The sequence below is a fragment of the Scomber scombrus genome, chromosome 6 (assembly GCF_963691925.1).
Source record: "Scomber scombrus chromosome 6, fScoSco1.1, whole genome shotgun sequence".
Taxonomy (NCBI): Eukaryota; Metazoa; Chordata; class Actinopteri; order Scombriformes; family Scombridae; genus Scomber; species Scomber scombrus.
In genome coordinates, this window is record NC_084975.1 from 1,259,211 (window position 1) to 1,285,095 (window position 25,885).

The 25,885-nt window shown below is 38.7% G+C and overlaps 1 protein-coding gene across 1 annotated transcript in view; it reads left to right on the plus strand.

The window, feature by feature from the left end:
* Window positions 1–25,885, plus strand: part of wasla (WASP like actin nucleation promoting factor a) — a 31,893-nt gene that overhangs the window by 1,614 nt on the left and 4,394 nt on the right. The window contains 7 exon segments of the mRNA XM_062421384.1: window positions 9,713–9,847; window positions 11,172–11,258; window positions 12,452–12,548; window positions 14,732–14,755; window positions 20,970–21,189; window positions 21,806–21,848; window positions 25,832–25,885. The exon segment at window positions 25,832–25,885 is cut by the window's right edge and continues 100 nt beyond it. Of these exon segments, the coding sequence (XP_062277368.1) occupies window positions 9,713–9,847; window positions 11,172–11,258; window positions 12,452–12,548; window positions 14,732–14,755; window positions 20,970–21,189; window positions 21,806–21,848; window positions 25,832–25,885 (660 nt within the window).

Here is a 25,885-nt window from a genome sequence, read left to right on the forward strand (position 1 = left end):
TTTTCTTGACACATGCACCAAAACAATCAATACCTGGAAGCTGCAAACCTCCTTTTAATATGTTTACATGCTGGTTATGAAGAAGCTGGCAGCGTGACAGGATGGGAACGATGTGAGGTGAAGATCTTTGAGGCTTTTATAATCATCTAATCTCACTAATTCAAACCCATAAAAACTGTCCCAGATGGTTTATAAATGTTATAACTTGGATAATATAAGATAAGCTTTTATTGATTCACGCTGACTCAGCAGAACAGTGGAGCACAAGTTGCAGGTTAAGGGTGAAAGTTTAATAAAACATAGGATCAACAACACAATAGAAGAGTAAAGTTACTAAAATACTATGTTCAGTAAACTGGATCTTTGTGCAGATGCATTTAAATATATAAATGTGTAATATGCAGAAGTTCCTGACATTATATACGTATATATATATATATATATATATGTAAATGTTCCTGAGATTTCCATACAGAATAAACCCTCACAGATAACAATCAATGTGCAGAAAAGCTGAGATTATATATAAACATGTAAATATTCCTGACATTTACATACTAAGGTCCTTTTTAAAACATGCAGTTTCACTCTTTATATGTTTGTAAAGCACATTTCAACAATAAGGTCATTTAAAGTAGTTTACATTAAAATATAAAATGCATCAGGACAGAATAGAAAAGCAACATATCGCTAAATTACAAAGACATTAAAAGTGTTAATTTAAAATAGAATAAGATATATAAACAGGAGACTAAGAGGTTAAAGTGCAGTGTGAGATATTAACACTTAATTATGGATTTAATGAAGTGATGTCATCAGTTAAAATGATCCTATAGTGCAGTGTTTCCTTCCTCCTCAACAAGGAAAGGTTCAGTATTTCCCTGCTGACACACGGAGATATGCAGATAACACTGAGGGGGGGGGGGGGGGGGACAGAGGAGGGGGGGGGGGGGGGGCTCTGTCCTTCAGCTGCTGTGTCATCAGGTCACTTCAGCTCCAAAATACACTCGATCAATCAAATCAATCAATCAATCAATCAATCAGCTTTCATACAGACTAGTGTTCAAAGTGCTTTACAGTTATTTGATTGACAAGTTGATAATAAAACATTAAAATTAAAAAAGAGAGAAAAATAACAACATTAACAATAATAATTATAATTTAAAAAAAGGAATAAAACAAAGAAAATGATTTAAAGACAATACTGGAGACTAATGCACGCAAGAAAAAAATAAAAATGATAAATAATACTTTAAAAATGAAAATAAAATACGTGGAAATAATATAATAAGTAAAATAAGAGAAACGGTTTATTAAAAGTTACAGTAAAAAGCATTAAGGTTAAAATAGATTAAAAAGACAAAAGAAAAGTCAAATAGAAGAAGTTTAATTAAAGTTGGACTAAAACTACGTTAAGAAATAGACAAATGCAATTAATAAAGAGATAAAACTATAGAATAATAATAAGTTAGTGTTAAATAAAGTAGACAAAAATAAATAAATACAATTAAAACATAAAAACAAGCACTTTTACACACAATTAAAGGCTATGAACTATTAAACTATTAAATTATTATTATATTACTTCAGTCTTTAAACAGTCGAGTTCCTGGAGGATGGAAAAGCTCGATGACGTCGTCTTAACGATCGAAGCTTTTAATCTTCATGCAAATAAAAACTATGAATCATAAAAACTATGAATCATAAAAACTATGAATCATAAATAAACTCTACAAACTATAAAGAGACTTAATCCTCCTAAATGTCAGGCTGCAGGTAAAGCTGATGTGAGGAGAGGTTTGATGTAAACGGTCACAGACGCAGATCAGCAAGTTTCTAATGTCAGCAGCTGAGTCTGCAGAGTCCGCTGCAGGAACAAGATGCATGCTGGGTAAAAAAATCAGAACACCTGAGGTCAGCTGAGCCAGAAAAGATCAATAAAGTCATCAGGAATAGATCAGTAGGTTTACTCTGATCAGTAGGTGTGAAAGTGATGAAACACTGAGAATCTACTGGAAGGGTTTAGGAAGGAAGGAAGGAAGGAAAGATGGAAGGAAGGACAGATGGAAGGAAGGAAGGAAGGAAGGAAGGAAGGAAAGATGGAAGGAGGGATGGAAAGATGGAAGGAAGGAAGGAAGGAAGGAAGGAAGGAAGGAAAGATTGAAGGAAGGAAGGACAGACAGGAAGGAATGAAAGATGGAAGGAAGGAAGGAAGGACAGATGGAAGAAAGGAAGGAAGGAAGGACAGACATGAAGGAAAGATGGAAGGGAGGAAGGAAAGATTGAAGGAAAGATGGAAGGAAGGAAGGAAGAAAGAAAGGACAGACATGAAGGAAGGAAGGAAGGAAGGAAAGATTGAAGGAAGGACATGATGTGAGGAGGTTTGATGAGACTTTGATGTAAACGGTCACAGATGCAGATCAGCAGGTTTCTAATGTCAGCAGCTGAGTCTGCAGAGTCCGCTGGAGGAGGAACAAGATGCATGCTGGGTAAAAAAAATCAGAACACCTGAGGTCAGCTGAGCCAGAAAAGATCCATAAAGTCATCAGTAATAGATCAGTAGGTTTACTCTGATCAGTAGGTGTGAAAGTGATGAAACACTGAGAATCTATAGGAAGGGTTTAGGAAGGAAGGAAGGAAGGAAGGAAAGATGGAAGGAAAGATGGATATTTGGAAGGAAAGATGGAAGGAAGAGAAGACAGGAAGGAGGGAAGGAAGGATATATAGAAGGGAAGATGGAAGGAGGGAAGGACAGACACGAAGGACAGATGGAATGAAGGAAGGAAGGAAGAATGGAAGGAAGGACAGACATGAAAGAAGGAAGGAAAGAAGGATATATGGAAGGAAAGATGGAAGGAAGAGAAGACAGGAAGGAGGGAAGGAAGGAAGGATATATAGAAGGGAAGATGGAAGGAGGGAAGGACAGACACGAAGGACAGATGGAATGAAGGAAGGAAGGACAGACATGAAGGAAAGATGGAAGGAAGGAGGGTAGGAAATATGGAAGGAAGGAAGGATATGGAAGGAAGGACAGACATGAAGGAATAAAGGAAGGAAGGAAGGAAGGACAGACATGAAGGAAGGAAGGGTTAACCTCCTGAGTCCTGAGCTGTAGTTTGGTTACCATGTTTAACTTCTCCTAGATATTTATGATCAGTAACAATAACTGAACATCGTCTTTGAACAGGAAGTAGTTTCTGAAATAAATAACTGAGCATCGTCTTTGAACAGGAAGTAGTTTCTGAAATAAATAATGTCCTCATGTGGGATCAACGGGTTTATTTTACTGTATGACATCATTAACTCACCAGAGTATAAGATAAGATAAGATGTATAAAGTGGAGAGAAGTAGCAGTGTGAAGGGGATAAAATACATAAATAAATAATATATACAGTAAATAAAGCTGTAATATATAAACCTTCCTGACGTTATATACATGTGACTGTTTCTGGGATTTATTTATCTTATCTAAACATCATTAATTCACCAGAGTGTAAAACTATTTATTTCCTTCCAGTCACACCAACGACAATAAAGTCTCAACTTCCTGATTAGTAGCTTGTTGCTCTCGCTGTTATTAGAAACTAAACGTTATTAACCCTCCTGTTGTCCTCCAGTCAAGGGAGGAAAGGAGGAAGGGGGGAAGGAAAGGAAGGGAGGAAAGAAGGAAGGAAAGAAAGGAAAGAAGGAAAGGAGGGGGTGAGGAAGGAGGGAAGAAGGGAAGAAGAAGGGAAAGAAGGAAAAGAGGGATGACAGAAAGGAAGGAGGAAGGAAAGATGAAGGAAGGAAGGGAGGAAGAAGGAAGGAAAGGAGGAAGGGACGGAGGGAGGAAGGAAAGAGGGAAAGAACGAAGGAAGGAGGAAAGGAGGAAGGAAGGATAGGAGGGGGTGAGGAAGGAAAGAAGGGAGGAAGAAGGAAGGGAGGAAGAAGGGAGGAAGAAGGAAGGAAAGGAGGGATGAAGGGAGGAAGAAGGAAGGAAGGGAGGAAGAAGGAAGGACAGACGGAAGGAAGGGAGGGAGGAAGGAGGGAAGGAAGGAAAGGAGGAAGGACGGAAGGGAGGAAAGAAGGAACAGTCAAAACAGAAGAACGTTATTAATAAGTTTCAGCCATAAAGTTTCAGATCAGCTGATCGACTCGGCGAAGATCCTGCTTCTCGTTTTTACAGTGTAATGTGCTTTTGTTGCCAAAGAAAAGAAAAAAGTGTGACGCATGACGACAACGGGTCCAAGTTGTACGACGGAGTATTAGGGCCAGGCTAAAAAAAAAAAAGAATGAACAGGCTTTACGTTATTGATTATGATACATTTATCAGTTAAGTTTTTTTTTTTTGACTGGCCCTAATACTCCGTCGTAAAGTTCAGCAGGATGAATTATAACGTCCCTCAAACCCAAAATATAATGTCCACATATGAGGAGGAGGAGGAAGAGTCACAGGAGGTTAAATCATAATTTTGACCGTTTTATTTGGTCATTGTGCTCAGAGAACATAAAACAGGTTAAATAAGTTCATATATGTTAATGTTTGATATTTATTATACAACCTGAATATTGTTTTTATCACTGAATCACTTTAATTAAACAGTAAATAAAAGTAAAACAGCAGAATCTTCTCTTAAAGTCAAACTATCTGTGTTATTATTTATTAATCTGCAGATTATTCTCTGGATTCATTGACGAGTTCATTAGAAACTAAATATTCTAGAGTAGATCAGAGCTTCGTGTGTTGGTTTCTGACCCGTCGTTGCTGAGCTCAGCAACAATTCCACTTCCTGTTAGCGACAGACGCTGGTTTGTTCTCCTGGAACTGACCTGATCTTTGTTCTGACCTCGTCTTTTCCTTCAAAGCGCTGATGAAGCATCACAGCAGCTTCGCTCTCTGCTCAGCGTCCGCTCTGCTGCTCAGCTTTCACTCATTATCACATGATCCTCATCAGCTGATTAGAAGTTCTTCCCAGCCGTCACACGGTTACAGATACTGACATTTGCATGTTGCTGAGCACTTGCGGCGCTTCCTTCGTCCTTCCTGAGCTGGTAGCAGCTTTATAAATATAATAATAAGTATTTTATTAACTGTTCTTCAGGTTTGAACATAGCAGCAAGACATCATGGACGTCCGTAGCAGCAAGACATCATGGAGGTCCGAGTTACGCCCAGTTCAATATAATCAATATATTATAAAAGATCAATAAGAGAAAACTGGATCAATGTGTAATTAAGGTTTTATTGTTTCAATAATTGTTTTATAAATGGATGAATACAGAAAAAATACCTTAAACATCTTTAGAACTAGTTTTAAACGGCATCTTTTATTAGTCAGTATGAACAAGAGGAACGTGGGTCACTAATAATAAATGTTGGTAAGATGATGAATTCATAAATCATTTAAACTAGTTTTAAAAGCAGCATCAGGTTTGTTAAAATGTACATTTAGTATTTTTGTTGGTTTTATATCATTTGAAATGACATTTGCACCATTTTTTAACAAAAGTAAGACTGAATGCTCCTGAAAATGTCAAATGGTGTAACCACAAAAGAATGATAACTATTACATATTTTATCCTCCTGGAGAGAAAGAAAGAAGGAAAGAAACAAAAAAAGAAAGATAAAAGAGGAAGAAGGGAAAGAAAGAAAGAAAGAACAAGAAGTAGGATGAAAGAAAGAAAAAAAGAATAGAACTAAAAACAGGAGGAAAGAGAGAAAGAAAGAGAAGAATGTGGGCTGGATCATTAAAAAGAAGGAAGGAAGGAAGAGAAGGTAAAGAAGACAGGAAGGAAAGATAGAAGGAAGGAACAAAGGAAAGATGGAAGGAAGGAAGGAAAGAAAGACAGACAGGAGGATAAACATTACGATAAAGAGAATAGTGATAAATTAAACCAATCAATAAATAAGGAATAACAATAGAAAGATGGAAGATGTTCCACAATAATCGGATGACTCGAAGGAAGGAGGGAAGGAAGGAAAGAAGGGAGGGAGGGAAGGAAGGGAGGGAGGGAAGGAAGGACAGATGACACGAATGAAGAAAGGACAATGACGGAAGGAAAGATGGAAGGAAGGACGGAAGGAAGGAAGGAGGGAAAGAAGGAAGGAATAAAGGAAAGATGGAATGAAGGAAAGAAAATAAGACAGGAAGGAAGGACGGATAGAAGGAAGGAAAGAAGGATGGAAGAAAGGGAAAGAAGACAGGAGGGAAAAATGGAAGGAAGGAAAGATGGAAGGAAGGAAGGAAGGAAGGAATCCTCTAATATATTCTCTCAAAATGGATTAAAAGCAGAAATTTGATGCTGGGTCCACAGTAAAAGAATGTGTGAAGTTATTCATACGTTTATTTTCACATTTTAACCCTTTAAATTTAAACTAAACCAAACTACATTTAAACTTTAATGCTTTCTGTCAGTAATGAGCAGGATATATAGGATAAAGTTTCCTGGTAACATCAGAGTTAAATAATTATAATAAAAACACCGTCATGCCCTCATTTATAATAACTATCGGTACATTGAGTCTCAGACCTCGAGTCTCTTTGCTGTTGACACACAAACGTCTCGCTGTGTGTTTCTGTTTAGTCAACTTCTGTTTTTCCAAAGTCGAGATTTAACTTTCACATTTCACCACAGAGACCAGTTTTTATTAAATGATGCTTTAGAGCTGGGGATGTCACGATTACAGATTTTCTTGGTACGATTATGGTCACAGAAATAATCACGATATTACGATTATCACGATTATTTTTGCATTAATTAATTTCACACTACCATGAAAAATCACATTTACACTCCTTATATTCCCATAGTGCTTTTACTGCTTTTACTCGTTTTCTTATACAGGCCATTGCACAGTGACACAAACTGTTTGACAACTTAAAAGGAATCGATCTCACACTGTGTCCATAATTTTTGCACACGAACAGCGAAACTACTACGAGACATGTTCGGCTTTACGTAACGTTACGCGAGTTTGCAGAATCGGTGTCGCACACAATTAATTGCAAATGACATGTTAAGTATTTTCTACCAATTCATTGTTATGTTAGGTAAACATTATATAATAATAGTATAATATATAATAGTATAATAGTATGTTTCTGCGTCCAGATTAATCGACTTCAGGAAGATTTGATCTCTTCTACAACAGAGATGTCAAACATGAGGCCCGAGGGCCTGAACCGGCCGCAGAGGGGTCCAATCCGGTCTGTCCTTCCTTCCTTCCTTCCTTCCTTCCTTCCTTTCATCTGTCCGTCCTTCCTCCCTTTCCTCTTTCCTTCCTTCTTTCCTTTCATCTGTCCGTCCTTCCTCCCTTTCCTCTTTCCTTCCTTCCTTCCTTCCTTCCTTTCATCTGTCCGTCCTTCCTTCCTTCCTTCCTTCCCTCTTTCCTTCCATCTTTCTTTCCTGTTCTTTTCATCCTTCCTTCCGTCCTTCCTTCCTTCCGTCTTTTCTTTCTTTCTTTCTTTCTTTCTTTCTTTCTTTCTTTCTATTTTCCTTCCTTCCTTCCATCTTTCTTTCTTGTCTTCTTTTCATCCTTCCTTCCTTTTTTTCTCTTTCCTTCCTTTCTTCCTTCCCCCCTTTCATCCTTCCTTCCTTTCCTCCTTTCTTCCCTTTCTTTCTTTTTTCCTTCCTCCCTTCCTTTCATCTTTCTTTCCTTTCCTTCCTTCCTTCCTTAACTTTCTAATCTTCCATCTGTGAGTGTATTGTGAGTTAAACAACTGAAACTAATCTTCAGTAAAATATAAAACCTTTAAGATGAATTTATAGACAGAAACATGAAATCTAAAGCTCGGTTTTATGTGTTAATAAGTTTATTTTATTTATTGATCCTTGTCTCTGTTTCATAGCTGTAAACTTTCCCTTCGAGCCTAAATGAAGCTTTTTAAACAGCCGACCTTTGACCCTTTGCTGTGTGATGCTGAGCAGTGATTTCGGGGGGAAAGTGTTTCCTGTCGCTCATAAATCACAGAGGAGGAAACTGGCCCGCTGGCATTTCCTGTTTCCTCCCAACAAACTGCAGCTGGTACTTTTAACTTCCTGTCCCGCACAAATAAAAGCTCAAACACTGAGGATGAAACATCAGATTTAAAATGAAAATATAACAGTTTTAATTTAATTTAATAAATGGAGACTAAAGAGGTTTTTAGGGCCTGATAATAGTTTATAAAGTCAGTCACATGACCTCAAATTAATTAATTGAAGCTTTATTTTAACTAGAGATACACTGAGTAGTTAAATGAATTTACAGTAACAATTTAAGAACAATATAGGAAAAAAATATATAATAAAAAATAATGAAATATAACAAAAATAAAATAAAAAAAGGAATATTTAATATTAAAATAAAAAATGAGACTGTAGGCAAGAAGGAAGTTGACAGAATAAAATGAAAAAATAAATAAAAGGTAAAAAAAATTAATATTAAAAATAAAAACATAAAAACAAATAAAATGTAAAATAAAAAAATATATAATAAAAAAATATATAATATAAAATAATGAAATATAATAATGATGATAAAATATAACCAAACAAATAAAAAAGGAAAATTAAAATAAAACATCAGACTGTAGGCAAGAAGGAAGTTGATGACAGAATAAAAGGAAAAAAATAAAATGTAAAATAAAAAAACATATAAAAAATATATAATAAAAAATAAAAGATAAAAAAAATCATATTAAAAATAAAATGTAAAATAAACATAAATAAAATGTAAAATAAAAATAATATATAATAAAAATAATGAAATATAATAATGATAATGAAATATAACCAAAAAAATAAAAAAAGGAAAATTAAAATAAAAAAATCAGACTGTAGGCAAGAAGGAAGTTATTATAAATTAAATGCTAATCATTAAGACTGAAGCCAAAAAGGAAACTGGTTGGATTACTCAGAGTGGACCAATCATGTATTTGCATGAGTGACAGCTCTTTAATCAGCTGTGAAGCACTTTGAACTACATGAACCTGTGAGAAAGCCCTAACCCCAAACCCTCCTCCTTTTTTTATTTAAGACGAATAGAACTTAACTGATTTGTTAATGAACCCCAACATATAAAAATGGCTCCAGACATTTCTAGAAAAAACCCTAATATTCTCCTAAAACTCTTCACTCCCTCTATCAGACTGATGCTGTGTGTCATGTGTGCAGGCTGCAGGTGTGATGTGAATGATTAAGGTGGAACTAGAGAGAGTCCTGGTACCGCCTTAAATAAGAAAGCATGGTATTTGAACCCATATCATCATGTTAACTGGCTTAAAATGGTCTTAAAATGACAATAATATCATTTATCGTCCAATAGAAGCAGTGATCGTGACTCATTGTTGTATTTGACTGTGATGCGTTTAGGAGCGGCTCTGTCATTTTCTTCGTCATTCTACACATTTGAGGATTAGCTGTAAAAATAATAATATTTGCATGTTTGACTCGTAATCAGATGTCAGAAGGTGTCCGTGTTGCCCCGATGACCTGCTGCTGTGTGTGTGTGTGTGTGTTCCTGTGTGTGTGTGTGTGTGTGTGTGTTATCTGTTCATTCTTATCTGCAGCTCACATGTTTTGCATGCTGGTAGATTTCCTCTCTTCCTCTTCCTTATTGGCAGCTGATTATAAACCCTGTGGTCACGTTACAGGAGGGAGATCACAGCTCAGAAGTTTAATTAAAGTTTAGGACTGAGTAGATGTGATTTTTAACCATGTTGACCGTGTCCCCCTCCCGTCTCGTCCTTAGACTCTGTGCTCGGCGGTGGTCCAGGTGTACACGGCCGAGCGGAGCTGCAGCTGGGTGAAGAGATGCTGCGGCGTCGCCTGTCTGGTCAAAGATAACCCGCTGAGGTCCTACTTCATCAGAGTGTTTGACATCAAGGTGAGACACAACCATAGACTGACTAAAGAGCAAATATACGTAGAATGACACCTGTATAACTTCCTACTATTAAAACTATAAAAAGTATTGGTGGTGCATATTAGACAACAGAGGCTGAACTGAGCAGCTGCATAAAGGACCAGTAGAAGATAAATAAGGAGTTTTTAACTGGAAATCATGCAAAGATATTCCAGTAGAGACACAGAATATTAATATAGATCTGCTCACTTCCATTAAATCTGTTCATATGTTTCTCTTTTGTCTCTGTGTGATGTGGATTGTTGTCTGACTGGAAATGAACTCAATGACGTTGTGCAACCTTCACTGGACCAACGTGATTATCAGCAGCAGTTAAACAGTTTACTGTCTGACTCTCGTTCACACTCTGACATCCAGCTGGATTATAACCCGCCTGCTTCGGTTCGGTCCGTTTCCATCCTAATAAAAACCTGCAGAGTCTTAAAAACTCTGCTGCAGATCCAATAATCCATCATAACTTTACATGTTTATGGACCGATGCAGCAGATGAGAGCAGAAACCCTCCTCGCTGGTGCATTAAAGGACATTTAACGTCTAATTAAAGCTGCAGCAGTTAGATAATTAATCCGTTAGATGCTCAAGAGAAACTTAATCAGCTGAAAGTGAGAATTTAATACTTTTCCTTTTCTGACGTCACAGTAAACTGAATATCTGAGTTTTAGTTCCACAAGATAAACATTATTAACCTTCCTGTTGTCCTCGAGTTAAGGAAGGAAAGGAGGGAGGAAGGAAAGGAGGGAGGGAGGGAAGGAAGGAAGGGAGGGAGGGAGGGAGGGAAGGAACGAAGGAAGGAAAGGAAGGAAGGAAGGACCGAGGAAATAAGGAAAGTAGGAGGGAGGGAGTGAGGGAGAAAAGAAGGAAGGTAGGAGGTAGAAAGGAAAGAAGGACGGAGGACATAGGGAAGGTAGGAAGGAGGGAGGGAGAAAGGAAAAGAAGAAGGAAGGAAGGAAGGACAGAGGAAAGAATGAAGGAAGGAGGGAAGCAAAGAAGGAGGGAGGAAGGACGGACAGAAGGAAGGATGGATGGGAGGAAGGAAGGTAGGAGGGAGGGAGGGAAGGAAAGAAGGACAAAGGAAGGAAGGAACAGTCAAAACAGACAATTTGACAACACAAAGTTATGATTGATTCTTTCAATGTTTTGATGTTTTATGGCCTAAATTATTTATTGATTAAACTATTTAATTAAAATAAGTGTTTGCTGCGAGCCTTCCTCTACGCAGGTGTTTTCTTTCTAACCGAGGAGAAGAATTGACTCTTCATATTTCTGTTTCTGTCTTATTTTACAGGAAGGGAAAACCATGTTCGAACAGGAACTTTATCAGAACTTCAACATCAGCACCTCCAGATCTTATTTCATCTCGTTCGCAGGAGACGTAAGTAAAGCTCAGCTGTGTGGGGGGGGTTTATTCTCCTTCAAAATGTATTTATTAAATGTTCACTTATTACAGGAATAGTAGACAAACAACAAAGAACAAGTAAGGTGCCAAAGAGTCAAAGAGTAGTTTCACAACAAGGCATCATGTACAGTATAAATGATGACAGAGCAATACATTGTGTTTCACCTGAAGAGTCAAAGGCTGCGTTCACACTGAAAGCCAAAATCCGATTTTTAGCCAATCTAGATTGGAACCAGATGCTCTTATGAAGTCTGAACAGCTCCAAACACTCACATCGGATTTGACTGTCCATGACGTCTCTCTACGTCACTGTATGCGACACCAGACCCGCTTATTCCAGTTGTTGTTGCTAGCTGATATCAATGGAGGCTTATTCCAGTTGTTGTTGCTAGCTGATATCAATGGAGGCTTATTCCAGTTGTTGTTGCTAGCTGATATCAATGGAGGCTTATTCCAGTTGTTGTTGCTAGCTGATATCAATGTAGGCTTATTCCAGTTGTTGTTGCTAGCTGATATCAATGTAGGCTTATTCCAGTTGTTGTTGCTAGCTGATATCAATGGAGGCTTATTCCAGTTGTTGTTGCTAGCTGATATCAATGGAGGCTTATTCCAGTTGTTGTTGCTAGCTGATATCAATGGTTATTATTCCAGTTGTTGTTGCTAGCTGATATCAATGGAGGCTTATTCCAGTTGTTGTTGCTAGCTGATATCAATGTAGGCAATGGAGGACGTTAAAACATCAGTCCTTGGACAGAGGACCAAACCTCTGGAAAGGAAGGAAAGGAGGGAGGAAGAAGGAAGGAAAGGAGGGAGGTATGGTGGAAGGAAGAAGGAAAGGAAGGAAGGGAGGAAGAAGGAACGAAGGAAAGAAGGGAGGGAGGGAAGGAGAAAGGAAAAGAGGAAGGAGGGAAAGAAGGACCGGAAAGGAAGGAGGGAGGGAGGGAGGAAAGGGGGATTGAGGAAGTACAGACGGAAGGAAGTAAGGGAGGAAAGAAGGAACAGTCAAAACAGACGGGGTCAATTTGACCCGGGAGGACGACAGGAAGGTTAAAAAAAGATGACGATATAGATTTTCTAAATGAGTGTGTAATCTGCTGTAATCTCTCTGGTGAAAACTTCTTAAAGTAAGACCTGTCAATCATCTGTGGTCTTCCTCTTCTTCATCTCAGACTTGTCAGATTGGTCTGAACTTCGCCAGCGAGGAAGAAGCCAAAAGATTCAGAGCGGCGGTCCACGACCTGCTCAACCGACGGCAGCGCAAGACCGGCAAGTCTCACTCTGTTTTCTTCTTCTTTTCTTTGTCTGCTTCTTCAGCCCTTTACAGTGTGACCTTTGACCTTACACACACACACACACACACACACACACACACACACACACACACACACACACACACACACACACACACACACCTTTTTAACCTGCTCCTACTAACAGTCCCAAACCTCTCCAGCTTCGCTCAGGTGCAGCAGCTGTGAATATTAAATAAAGATAATAACAGTAAACAAGGTTCGAGGTTTTGTTTCATTTACTTTTGTTCTTCTTTGAATTAATTTTTAACATAAATGTAAAGAAGTATAGATGGAGCATCAGCAGTGACGGACCTGAAGTTGAAGCTCTCAGTTTAGCAGTCAGTCTACGTCCCAACCATAGACTGTATATAAGAAATGGACGTAACATCCGTGATGTCACCCAATGGTTTGTGGACTGCTGCTCGGAGGCCAATAGTATCGGATCTGAGCAGCGCCATCTTGAACATTTCAGGTGCATGCTGGGAAAAATAAAAACAGGGATTCTACTTATATGGGCATCAGGAGGAGCATGAGGCGCCCTCCTGAACCTGTGAACCAATCAACCTGTCAATCACCACGTAGCCACGCCCTAATGCATACCCTGCTTTATCGTCACATATAAAATCAGGGAGGCCAAAATGTCCCAAATGAACATCATACTGCATTGAAGAAGGCTTTAAACTAGCGATTGAGACCATAAACACATTTTGAAAACGTTTACTGAGGTTAGAAATCAAGTGAGAAGTTGGTGAATTCTCCATTGACTTGTATAGAGACGGAAGTCCTTTTGACACCAAAACGGTCGCCCCCTGGTGGCCTTTTGATAGAATGCAGTTTTAAGTTACTTCCGTGTTGGCCTCATTTCAGAGGACCAGAACTCCCCGCCTGGTCCAAACCCTCACCTATGCTCACCAATAAATGTTTTCCCGCATCAACACATGTAACAATGGAAGATAAACTTATTGTGACTGTTTTTACTTCACATCCTGTAAGACAACACGTTGTACAGTTTTATAGAAGCAGGAACAGAAGCTGTGTGGACAGAGATCTCCAGTCTGATCAGCGTGACTGGTGAACTGCATTGTGGGTCAATATTTGGATATATTTTCTGCTTCATGTTCAAACCAACCTCACACACAACTGATGAAACAGGCTGATTTTGATTTTTCGGGCACGTAGGTGACATCATGATCAGCGCCCACAGACAGGCAGAGCAGCACCTTTCACTCCTCAGATACATCAGAGCAGCAGCAGAGCGATGTGTCTCTCCACGGTGGTCCAAATAATCTCTTATCAGGGATTCATATTATTTTTACTATTGATAAAATAAAGTTTAGTGAGATGACATCTCTTTGGCAACCTGTCTCACTTCAGAGAACATCAGATATGTCAGCAGTGTTTTGGTTTCACATCAGTAGTTTATTACTGCAGCACACAGAATGACAGAAAATAGTTTTGTTCTTTCGTTCAGAATAAAAAGGCCTCCACAGTGTGTCGATGTGAAAGTGTCGCAGTGGCGTCGTCGTGTGTTCGGGGAAAACAGAGATATGTAGAAACTCTGTCATGAATTTTTGGTCTTTCGTACTTTCATGTTGTAGAAGAAAGAACTGAAAGAAGTGTTTGAGTGTCAGTGTGTTGACTTTAGTCTGGTTCGGGTTGGGACAGTCTCTCTCTCTCTCTCTGCTGCAGTCTCCTCTCTCTCTCTCTCTCTCTCTCTCTCTCTCTCTCTCTCTCTCTCTCTCTTTCTCTGCTGCGTTCTCCTTTCTCTTTTTTTCCTCTCGCTCTGCAGTGAAACGTTTGCAGTGATCCCTCTCTGGCTTCCCTCCAGCTCCTCTTAGCATGTCGGCCTGTGTTTGAAGTGCACGTCTCCAGCTGTGATGATGACTGAGGGTTCAGAGTCTCTCAGATCAGGGACATGGGAGGGTTTTTAAGGGTCTCTGTCTGACTCTTTTATTCTCCTCTGCTTGAGGCGAAGACTTATAGCGCTGTGACGCAGAATCACACTAACTCAACTTCTGCACACTTTCTGACTCTTGAACGGCTTCTTCTCTAAATATCATTTTAATAAAGCACCGTCTTCTTTTATGGGTCTTTTTTAGTTATTAATTAGTTAGGATGGTTCTGCAAGTGTAACCGTGTTAATGTCTTCTTTTGCAGAGAAAAGAGGTGACCCTAAAAATGGTATGTTGAACCCTTGATATTAATCAGTCTGACCCACAGCTGGTGTCTATTATCACAAGTTTATATGAATCTTTAACTTCCTTTTTGTTCTTTCAAATCAAACAACACCCGAAAAACAACAGATGAAACAGTAAGATAAACATTACGATAAAGAGAATAGTGATACATTAAACAAACCAATCAATAAATAAGGAACACATAAACTACGAATAACAATAGAAAGATGGAAGATGATCAACAATAATCGGATGACTTGAAGGGAGGGAGGAAGGAAAGAAGGAAGGAAGGGAGGAAGGAAGGACGGAAGGACAGATGACACGAAGGAAGGAAGGAAGGAAGGATGGAAGGACAAAAGGAGGGAGGGAAGGAAGGAAGGAATGAGGGAGGGAAAGAAGGAAGGACGTAAGGAAGGGAGGAAAGATGGAAGGAAGGACAGATGACACGAAGAAAAGAAGGAAGGGAGGAAGAACGAAGGAAAGGAGGGAGGGAGGAAGGAAGGAGGGAAGGAAGAAAAGGAGGGGAAGGAAGGGAGGAAAGGAAGGACGGAGGAAAGAAGGAAGGAGGGAGGGAGGAAATAAGGAACGATGGAGGGAGGGAGAAAGGACAAGAGGAAGGAAGGAAAGAAGGACAGAGGAATGAAGGGAGGAAAGAAAGGAAAGGAATGAAGGAGGGAAGGAAAGAAGGAGGAAGGAAAGACAGAGAGAAGGTTTGACCAATTTGACCTGGGAGGACGACAGGAAGGTTAAGTGAGATTCTGGGTCAGTTTCGACTCTAAAACCAGACTGAAGTTGTTCAGAGCAGCTCAGAGTTTGAATAAAGAGTCAAGCAGCTGATTTAAAAACAGCGTCTTCTGTTATTTTAGTGTTTGGATCATAAATATCAGCAGACTGTAGAGCAGCGTTGATGTTTGCTGACAGACTGACTCACACACACTGATGCAGGTTAATCTGGTCAGCAGGAATCCCATCTGTGCCATATGTGGACCACATGGCCTCTGTTGTTGTTCCCTTTAAACCCCGTTGTGATGAACATTAGGCCTAATCTGTAATCCTCACGGTCACTGCTGCTTAACATCGGGCTGTTATTTAGACTTTGGTTCATCCATCATCACTGATTAGTTTATTTAAATAGAAGACATGAAACATATCAGTGTACATGTGTCAGGATTAGAGTCAGATGTCTGTGTTGGTATTTGGAGACTCGTGAATTTGACAGATCTCACGTTAGCTTTTCATCATTGCTTCCTCCGATATTTATAAAGTTGTGATGTAAACATGACGAGGTTAAGGCAGTGCTTTTCAGGGATTATTATCTGTTTGAACTGAAGAGTCTGCAGCAACAATAAATCATTTGTACAGACCTGAGAGACTAAAGTTGGGAGTGTTGGATGTTGGGAGTGACTTAAAATATGTGTAATATATCTGGAGAAGAAATAGTTGTTGGTCGAGTACAAAAGCTTTTTGTGTGTTTTTGAAAATCTGATTGAACGGAAGTAAACACACATTTTTCTGATCATTTAAACACATTTTAACCGGACACATTATGAGCTAAACTATTATTAGAAACAACAACAGAAGTCTGATTGTCGTCTGATGTAAAATAATGATTATAATGTAAATTCGGGATTTGGTAATAAACAAAAGCTAAACTTAAGTGCTTTATAAATGGTGCATCTGCTATTTCTGACCATTAAAACTATTTATGCATATAGTTTTTTTCACGTTATTGCCTCCGGGCCTTGGCTGATATGATATGGATAATCTATCCCAGTGTTTGGGACATATACCGGCAGAATGGCATATTTAATTAGATAGATACTTTATTCATTACCTTTGAGGTAATGCAGGTATCCAGGAGCACATACAGACACATACATACATAAGAACACATATACAAAGACCTCAAAGTTAAAAAGGAAGGTAAGAGCAGATTAAAAAGCAACCTAAAAACTCAATAAATATATAATAACATTAAGATGTGAGGCAGTTTAGAGGAGGAAAGATATTGGTCACGTTGTCCAGTGTTGCAGAGCCTCGTGACTATCTAGTGATGTTATTGTTGTAAAGGCTGATGGCTGCAGGTACAATGTGTTCATGTGCTGCTTTCAGTTGGCTTTAATCCAAAAATGAGACAATGCTTCCTGCGGTTTGGGACTGCTGCTCGGAGGCCAATAGTATCGGATCTGAGCAGCGCCATCTTGAAAATTTCAGGTGCATGCTGGGAAAAATAAAACCATGGATTCTACTTATATGGGCATCAGGAGGAGCATGAGGCACCCTCCTGAACCTGTGAACCAATCAACCTGTCAATCACCACGTAGCCACGCCTTAATGCATACCCTGCTTTATCGTCACATATAAAATCAGGGAGGCCAAAATGTCCCAAATGAACATCATACTGCATTGAAGAAGGCTTTAAACTAGCGATTGAGACCATAAACACATTTTGAAAATGTTTACTGAGGTTAGAAATGAAGTGAGAAGTTGGTGAATTCTCCATTGACACCAAAACGGTCGCCCCCTGGTGGCCTTTTGATAGAATGCAGTTTTAAGTTACTTCTGCGTTGGCCTCATTTCAGAGGACCGGAACTCCCCACCTGGTTTATATCAAAACTTTGTGTAGCAGCTCCTGAATGCATCATGATAAGAAGTAAGTAGAAGCAACTTTTGATACTTCAGACTAATTTAAAAGTGAACAAAACTAATCTAAAGGCTGATTTCCAGGTAAAATCCACTCAGCTGCAACAGTAACCCGTCACAGTAAAGATCAGCTTTCATTCAGTGTCTGCACATCGTCCTCAAACACACTTTACTCTCATTAAGCTCTGGTGACTGTTAGCAAACACTGAGCAGGATTAACATACACTGAACACATTAGTCCACTCTTCAGATCCGTGTTTCTCTGGAGTTCCTCCCCAGTGACTCAGGCTCATGTTTCACAGCTGAAATGTCACAGAGCGTCTCCTCCCTCCTTCTCTCTTCCACGTATTGTCCTCAACAAACAACACCCTTGTTTTTGAATTTAGCTGCTCCTGTTGAGACTTCAGGGATTACTCTTATTGTTTGGGAATGTTTGAGAACTCGTTTGTGACTCTGATATGAACTCTTGAATCCGGCTGAAAGCTCCGTCACACACGCTGTTCATTGATGACAAATAAGTGCAGACTTTCTGCTTCTGTGCAAGTTTTAGCTGATCAGTAGGGGAGGGTTAAAAAAACCTATCTATTAAATACACACAGTGGAACAAAAATCCAATCCAATGCACTTTATTTATATAGCACAACAACATAAAACACAATAAATAGATAACACAATAGAAGCACAATAAAAAGATGAAGTACACAATAGAAAGATAAAAGCAATAAAATAAAATATAATAAAATAAATAAAATGCACTGCCCGCACAAGATAAAAATATGCATGTATACACATAAAATCAACACTTGAATAAAGATGAGTTTAACCATCCTGATGTAAAGGGCCACATACAGCCCAATATGATCTGATGAGGGCTGCATCATTAAATAGATGGAAGGAAGGAAATATGGAAAGGAGGGAGGAAATATGGAAGGAAGGAAGGAGGGAAAGAATGAAGGAAGGAAGGACAGCGGGCCAGATTGGACTCCTCGGCTGGCCGCTTCTGGCCCGCGGGCCGCATGTGTGCGGGGAGCCAAAATTGCACATCTTAGGACCAGAGCGCAAAAGAAACCGAATAAATAACTAAATATAGCAAAGAAACACAGAGAAAAGTGAAGCAGTTAAGAAAAGACAAGTGCAATTAAGTTCCTTTTATTATACAAGAACATAATAAATAACAATTGATATCATTTAAGAGGCAGCTGTTGTGTAGTTGTGCAAAAGTGCAAAGAATGGCCCACCAGATCCTCCGTGGTCTCCAAGGAGACGGCAGATTTGAGGCGAGCCTTTCGGTCTGTTCGTAGACGTCCAGCGTTCACGGGGAGTCCGGGGATTTGAGGCGGGATTAGCGCTTGGATTAGTGGTTTTGTCAGATGCTGCAGCAGTTTGTGGAGATTACGAGGAATTCGAGGACTGAACAGAGACCGGATCGACATCCAGGGGGAGGGGGAGGACGAGGAGGCACTGTTGACATTTATAATAGAGGAGATGCATCATGTAAAGCTCATAAATCACTGCTGGTGAACGTGAGCAGCTCTTTGATTTATTGATCCTTCAGGTAGTGAGGGATTATTAAAGGCATATTGATGATAGTGTGTGAGGGTCAGGAGGAGTTGGTTACATTATTAACTCCACTAAAAGAACAGTATGAAGTCCTGCCAGTGTCCCCTACAGGCTGAACCTGGCATTACAGCCACAATATCAGGCTTTCTGCAGGTGTTAGTGTCCTTAAAAACAGCTTTAGGGGTTTTTTGCTTTTTCCTGCCTGCAATATGTAAGATAAGAAACGTTAGTGTCCTGAGGGAAAGTCAAGCAATACATGACAATACATAATATATTCAGAATAATACACAACTGACAAGACAGCAGGGGTGCAGTAGTGCATAAAATGCTGCAAATACCGAGTATATTGCAATAAATAGTAATGTTAGGTATTAGATGTTTTTGAGAGATTTTGACATATTGTATTTGCATCAGTGACTAATAAGGTTTGGCAAGATGAACAATTCAAGAATATGTTAAAACTTGTTTTAAAAGCAGCATCAGAGATAAATTCAGACTGAACTCAGCAGCAAGACATCATGGAGGTCCGTAGCAGCAAGACATCATGGAGGTCCGAGTTACGCCCAGTTCAATATAATCAATATATTAAAAAAAGATCAATAAGAGAAAACTGGATCAATGTGTAATTAAGATTTTATCGTTTCAATAATTGTTTTATAAATGGATGAATACAGAAAAAGAAATTGTATTCCATTAATAAAAGTTATAATGTAAGATCATGCCAAACTAGTTGATATGGTGTTTTATTGAGAATTTACTGTTTTTAAGCAAGTTGAATTATTTGGTACAAAGTTTTTATGGTTACACCACTTAGACATTTTTGCCATAATCCTCTAATATATTCTCTAAAAATGGATTAAAAGCAGAAATTTGATGCTGGGTCCACAAAAAAAGAATGTGTGCAAGTTATTCATACGTGTAATTTCACATTTTAACCCTTTAAATTTAAACTAAACCTCATGGACACACACTGACCCGTACATGTGTTAAACTATAAGTGATTATGCATTATGTGCTGTGTTTCTGCAGCTCATTCATTACAAAGCTCTTCATCTTATAATGTATAAGTGTCAAAATCCCCACAATCCCTGATTAAAGTTTATGCCAGCGAACAAATCTGAGGCTCGGAGAAGTTAAGCTCATGACAGTCCGGTCAACGTGCAGAAGTTCAGTTTTGACTGTTCCTTCTTTCCTCCCTCCCTACTTCTCTCTTTCTTTCCTTCCTCTCTTTCCTCCCTGCCTTCTTTCCTTCCTCCATCCCCCTTTCTACCTTTCTTCTGTCCTCTCTTTCTTTCCTCCCCATTACCTTCCTTCTTTCCTTCCTTTCCTTCCCTTCCTCCCTCCCTTCCTCCTTCTCTTTCTTTCCTCCCCCCTACCTTCCTCCCTTCCTTCTTTCCTCTGTCCTTCCTTCTTTCCTCGCTCCCTCCTACCTTCTTTCCTCCTACCGTCCTTCCTTCCGTCTTTGCTCCGTCCTTCCTTCTTCCTCCCTTCCTCCCTCCTTTCCTTCCTTCTTCCTCCCTTCCTCCCTCCTTCCTTCCTTCTTCCTCCCTTCCTCCCTCCTTTCCTTCCTTCTTCCTCCCTTCCTTCCTCCCTCATTTCCTTCCTTCTTCCTTCCTTCCTCCCTCCCTCCTTTCCTTCCTCCCTTCCTCCCTCCTTTCCTTCCTTCTTCCTCCCTTCCTCCCTCCTTTCCTTCCTTCTTCCTCCCTTCCTTCCTCCCTCATTTCCTTCCTTCTTCCTTCCTTCCTCCCTCCTTTCCTTCCTTCCTTCTTCCTCCCTTCCTTACTGGAGGGTTAAACATGAAATAAAATCAAAGTTGAATTTCTCTCTCTCTCTTTATTTTCTATGAATTTAAAATGACCACTGTATGCTGTAATAACTTAAATCTGCACTGTAGATATTAGAATTGATGTACTTTAACATATGTTCTATTATCTGCATGTAAAACCAGGTTCAACCTCTGGAGCTGAGGACATTTCTTAGTGAATGAATGTTTCTCTTCCCTTCACTGTGTGCAGGTCCAGCTCTGCAACACATGGCCACGGTGGACATCAAGAACCCGGAGATCAACAACCGCTTCCACAACTCCCACAGCCACCAGCAGCAGCAGCAGCAGCAGCAGCCATACCACATCAACAACATGCTGAGCCACGGCGGCCTGGCCCGAAAGGACAAGAAGAGCAAAGGCAAGAAGAAGAAGCTGACCAAGGCCGACATCGGAACGCCTAGCAACTTCCAGTAAGTCCAGTCCTGCTTTAACACAGAGAATAAGCATCAGCTGTCAGAGAGTCTGCTGGGGAAGCTTCAGGGTTAAAAAAAGGAAGCAGGAACAGTGAGGTCAAAGTTAAACTATATTTATATGAGAGCCTACAGTTATCATGCATAGCAACATTATGGTAGGAAATGCTGCAGCTTATTTAAGTTTAATTTGTAATGTTTCGCTCTGTTGTTCACGTTAAAAGTGACAGAAATCATCATGTAAAAACTTTTTTAAAAAGAGCTCCAGAGAAAGGTTCAGACCCTGACTCCTTTCTAACCTTCACACAGCTGCAGTGACTCTTTAAAGTTTTTATTTTCAGTCAGTTTGAACGATTCAAACATGAGAGAAGTGTTTCCAGCGTCTGCCCAGCTGCACGCTGAGCTGCATGTCACAGTAAACATGTTGCGTCCAGTCTGAGCGCACTCAATGACCACACTGTCTCTATGAGTGATGTAAGCGTGAATTTGTGTGTGTGGGCTCAGTATTTAGCATGTGTGTGTGGGTGCCCGTGTGCACATGCTAAACAGCTGATGTGTGTGTGCATATAAACTGTGTGTGGACACGTGTGTGATCTCACTGTCTTGTCTTCCTCAGGCACATCGGTCACGTGGGCTGGGATCCTAACACAGGTTTTGATGTGAGTACGCCCCTTCAGACACACACACACACACACACATACACACACACACACACACACACACACACACACACACACACACACACATACACACACACAGGAACACAATAGCGACCTGTGTGGCGGCTACATGATGAAATCACACAATAGGCTCTTGTTGCTTCCTGCTCATTTCCACAAACATCTCGCTGCGTCTCAGAAGCTGCAGAACACAAAAATGTTCCCGAGAATCAGGCTGCAGAAATAAAAAAGTACATGAACTAAGACAAGAGAAGTTTATGTGTATAGGACATTTATGCATTAAGATAATTCAAAGTGCTTTACATAAAAATTCTAAATGCATCGGGACAGGATTTTAAAGCAACACACAGCAACAAATAAAGACATTTAAACACACTTTAAAGTGTTAAATCGGACTTTAAATTAAGCTGAAATAGGATGACGACAGATATTAACAGGAGAATAAAAAGTAACAGTGCAGTGTGAGTTAATAAAAAGAAGTGTTTCTGAGAGTTTGTTCAGATATGTGGAGCATGATGAAAGCTGAACTCTGGAAACTAACATTCATTAACAGACTGAACAAAGCTTTAAAAGCCTCGCCTGCTTTTTTTTTTAACACTCGTGGAAAATTCAATGAGATCAATGAAAGTGTTTTAACTTGCTGGAAGCTTCAAGTTTCCATTTTAAGCTTTTAAGGTAATTTGCATATTGGAGCATTATTGGTTTCTGTGGTTGTGGTGATGTTAAACAGACATGACTAGAGCTAAAACAATGAATCCATTACTGTAAAAACTGGTAAATAAGTTGCACCTTTTAATACAATTTTCATTGGGATGCATCTAATACAGCAGTAAAATACAGAGAGGTTGGATCTGGATTAGGTTGCAGGTCTATAAAAGGTCCGTCCACACTAAGAACAATAACTATAAAGATAATGATTCAGTGTGTTGATCAGAAGTATTTCAGACACTAGACACTATAACTACTGTTATATACTGCAAAAATACTGTTATATACTGCAAAAATAGTTATATACTACAATAAATACTGTTATATACTGCAGAAATACTGTTATATACTGTTATAAAGTGCAAACATACTGTTATATCCTGCAGAAATAGTTATATACTACAATAAATACTGTTATATACTGCAGAAATACTGTTATATACTGCAGAATACTGTTATATACTGCAGATATACTGTTATATACTGCAGATATACTGTTATATACTACAATAAATACTGTTATATACTGCAGAAATACTGTTATATACTGCAGATATACTGTTATATACTGCAGATATACTGTTATATACTACAATAAATACTGTTATATACTGCATATATACTGTTATATACTGCAGATATACTGTTATATACTACAATAAATACTGTTATATACTGCATATATACTGTTATATACTGCAGATATACTGTTATATACTACAATAAATACTGTTATATACTGCAGAAATAGTTATATACTACAATAAATACTGTTATATACTGCATATATACTGTTATATCCTGCAGAAATAGTTATATACTACAATAAATACTGTTATATACTGCAGAAATACTGTTATATACTACAATAAATACTGTTATATACTGCAGATATACTGTTATATACTGCAGAAATACTGTTATATACTGCAGATATACTGTTATATACTGCAGATATACTGTTATATACTACAATAAATACTGTTATATACTGCAGAAATACTGTTATATACTGCAGATATACTGTTATATACTGCAGAAATACTGTTATATATTGCAGATATACTGTTATATACTGCAGAAATAGTTATATACTACAATAAATACTGTTATATACTGCAGAAATACTGTTATATACTGCAGATATACTGTTATATACTGCAGAAATACTGTTATATACTACAATAAATACTGTTATATACTGCAGAAATACTGTTATATACTGCAGAAATACTGTTATATACTGCAGAAATAGTTATATACTACAATAAATACTGTTATATACTGCAAACATACTGTTATATATTGCAAAATACTGCAAAAATACTGTTATATCCTGCAAAATACTGCAAAAATACTGTTATATACTACAAAATACTGCAGAAATACTGTTATATACTGCAGAAACACTGTTATATACTGCAAAAACCACTATTATATACAACAAAATACTGTTAAATACTGCAAAAAAACGGTTATATGCAGCAATAATAGGGATAATTAACTTCTGATTCAGTGTGTTGATCAGAAGTGTTTCAGACACTAGTTGCTGTGATGTCATAACTGAGCCGACACACAGCAGCACATGTTGAAGCAGAGACTCACAGTATGAGCTCACATCTGAACATGATGAGATTTATATCTCATTATAATAGAGAACAAAGCTGCAGCATCTTTGTATAATAAAGATAGACAAGCCTCTGGATGTCATTCTGCTCCTATCGGTATATATGATAAATGCTTCTAGCAACCAGCCACACATACATCAGTCTGTTCAGTGACAGAAAAACAACAGAGTGGAGCAGCAATAAAAACACATGTCTGAATAACAGAGCAGGAGAGTAAATAGGCTGCACCATCAGTCTGAAGAGATAATTATGAAATGTTCACCGTTCAGGAACCTCTGACCGGTTTCCCATAGCAACCAGAGCAGCCGGAGCGTGTCACCATCCAGTCTGTCCTTTAGCCTGACGAGACTAACGAGCTTTTTCATTCTCTGACTCTTAATTATCAGAATACACTGCAGCACAGTATGATGTAGTATGCAGTATTACAGTAAAAGTACTGCAGTATTATGAGTGATGTAGTATGCAGTATTACAGTAAAAGTACTGCAGTATTATGAGTGATGTAGTATGCAGTATTACAGTAAAAGTAGTGGTTTGGTCCCTCTGACTGATATATTACAGCAAGACATCATGGACGTTCATCTGAAAAGTAACTAAAGCTGTCAAATAAATGTAGTGGAGTACAAAGTACAATATTTCCCTCTGAGATGTAGAAAGTAGCATCACATGGAAATACTACAGTAAAGTACAAGTACCTCAAACTGTACTGCAGTAAAGTACAAGTACCTCAAACTATACTGCAGTAAAGTACAAGTACCTCAAACTGTACTACAGTAAAGTACAAGTACCTCAAACTGTACTACAGTAAAGTACAAGTACCTCAAACTGTACTACAGTAAAGTACAAGTACCTCAAACTGAACTACAGTAAAGTACAAGTACCTCAAACTGTACTGCAGTAAAGTACAAGTACCTCAAACTATACTGCAGTAAAGTACAAGTACCTCAAACTGTACTATAGTAAAGTACAAGTACCTCAAACTGTACTACAGTAAAGTACAAGTACCTCAAACTGTACTACAGTAAAGTACAAGTACCTCAAACTGTACTACAGTAAAGTACAAGTACCTCAAAGTGTACTAGAGTAAAGTACAAGTACCTCAAACTGTACTACAGTAAAGTACAAGTACCTCAAACTGTACTACAGTGAAGTACAAGTACCTCTAACTGTACTTCAGTAAATGTTCCTGCAGGTTTCTTGTGTTTCTACTTTTTGGCCACTAGGGGTCAAACTGACTCTGTGACTGGATGGAAACATTAAACAGCAGGAAGTCTTTATTTATTTTTAGATGCTTTTAATGCACATATTTAATATTTCTATTCTGTGAGTTTGTTTCTTATTAGTAGAAACTTTGCCAACAGGAATGAAATTAAATAATAACCTGAAGCATCGTCTCTCATCTGGTTCGATATAAACATTAAATCATGTGACTGTAGACGTGGTCCTCATTCTGTGTGTGTGTGTGTGTGTGTGTGTGTGTGTGTGTGTGTGTGTGTATGTGTGTATGTGTGTATGTGTGTATGTGTGTATGTGTGTATGTGTGTATGTGTGTATGTGTGTATCTGTGTATGTGTGTGTGTGTGTGTGTGTGTGTGTGTGTGTGTGTGTGTGTGTGTTTCCGTGGCAGCTGAACAATCTGGACCCTGAGCTGAAGAACCTGTTCGACATGTGCGGCATCTCT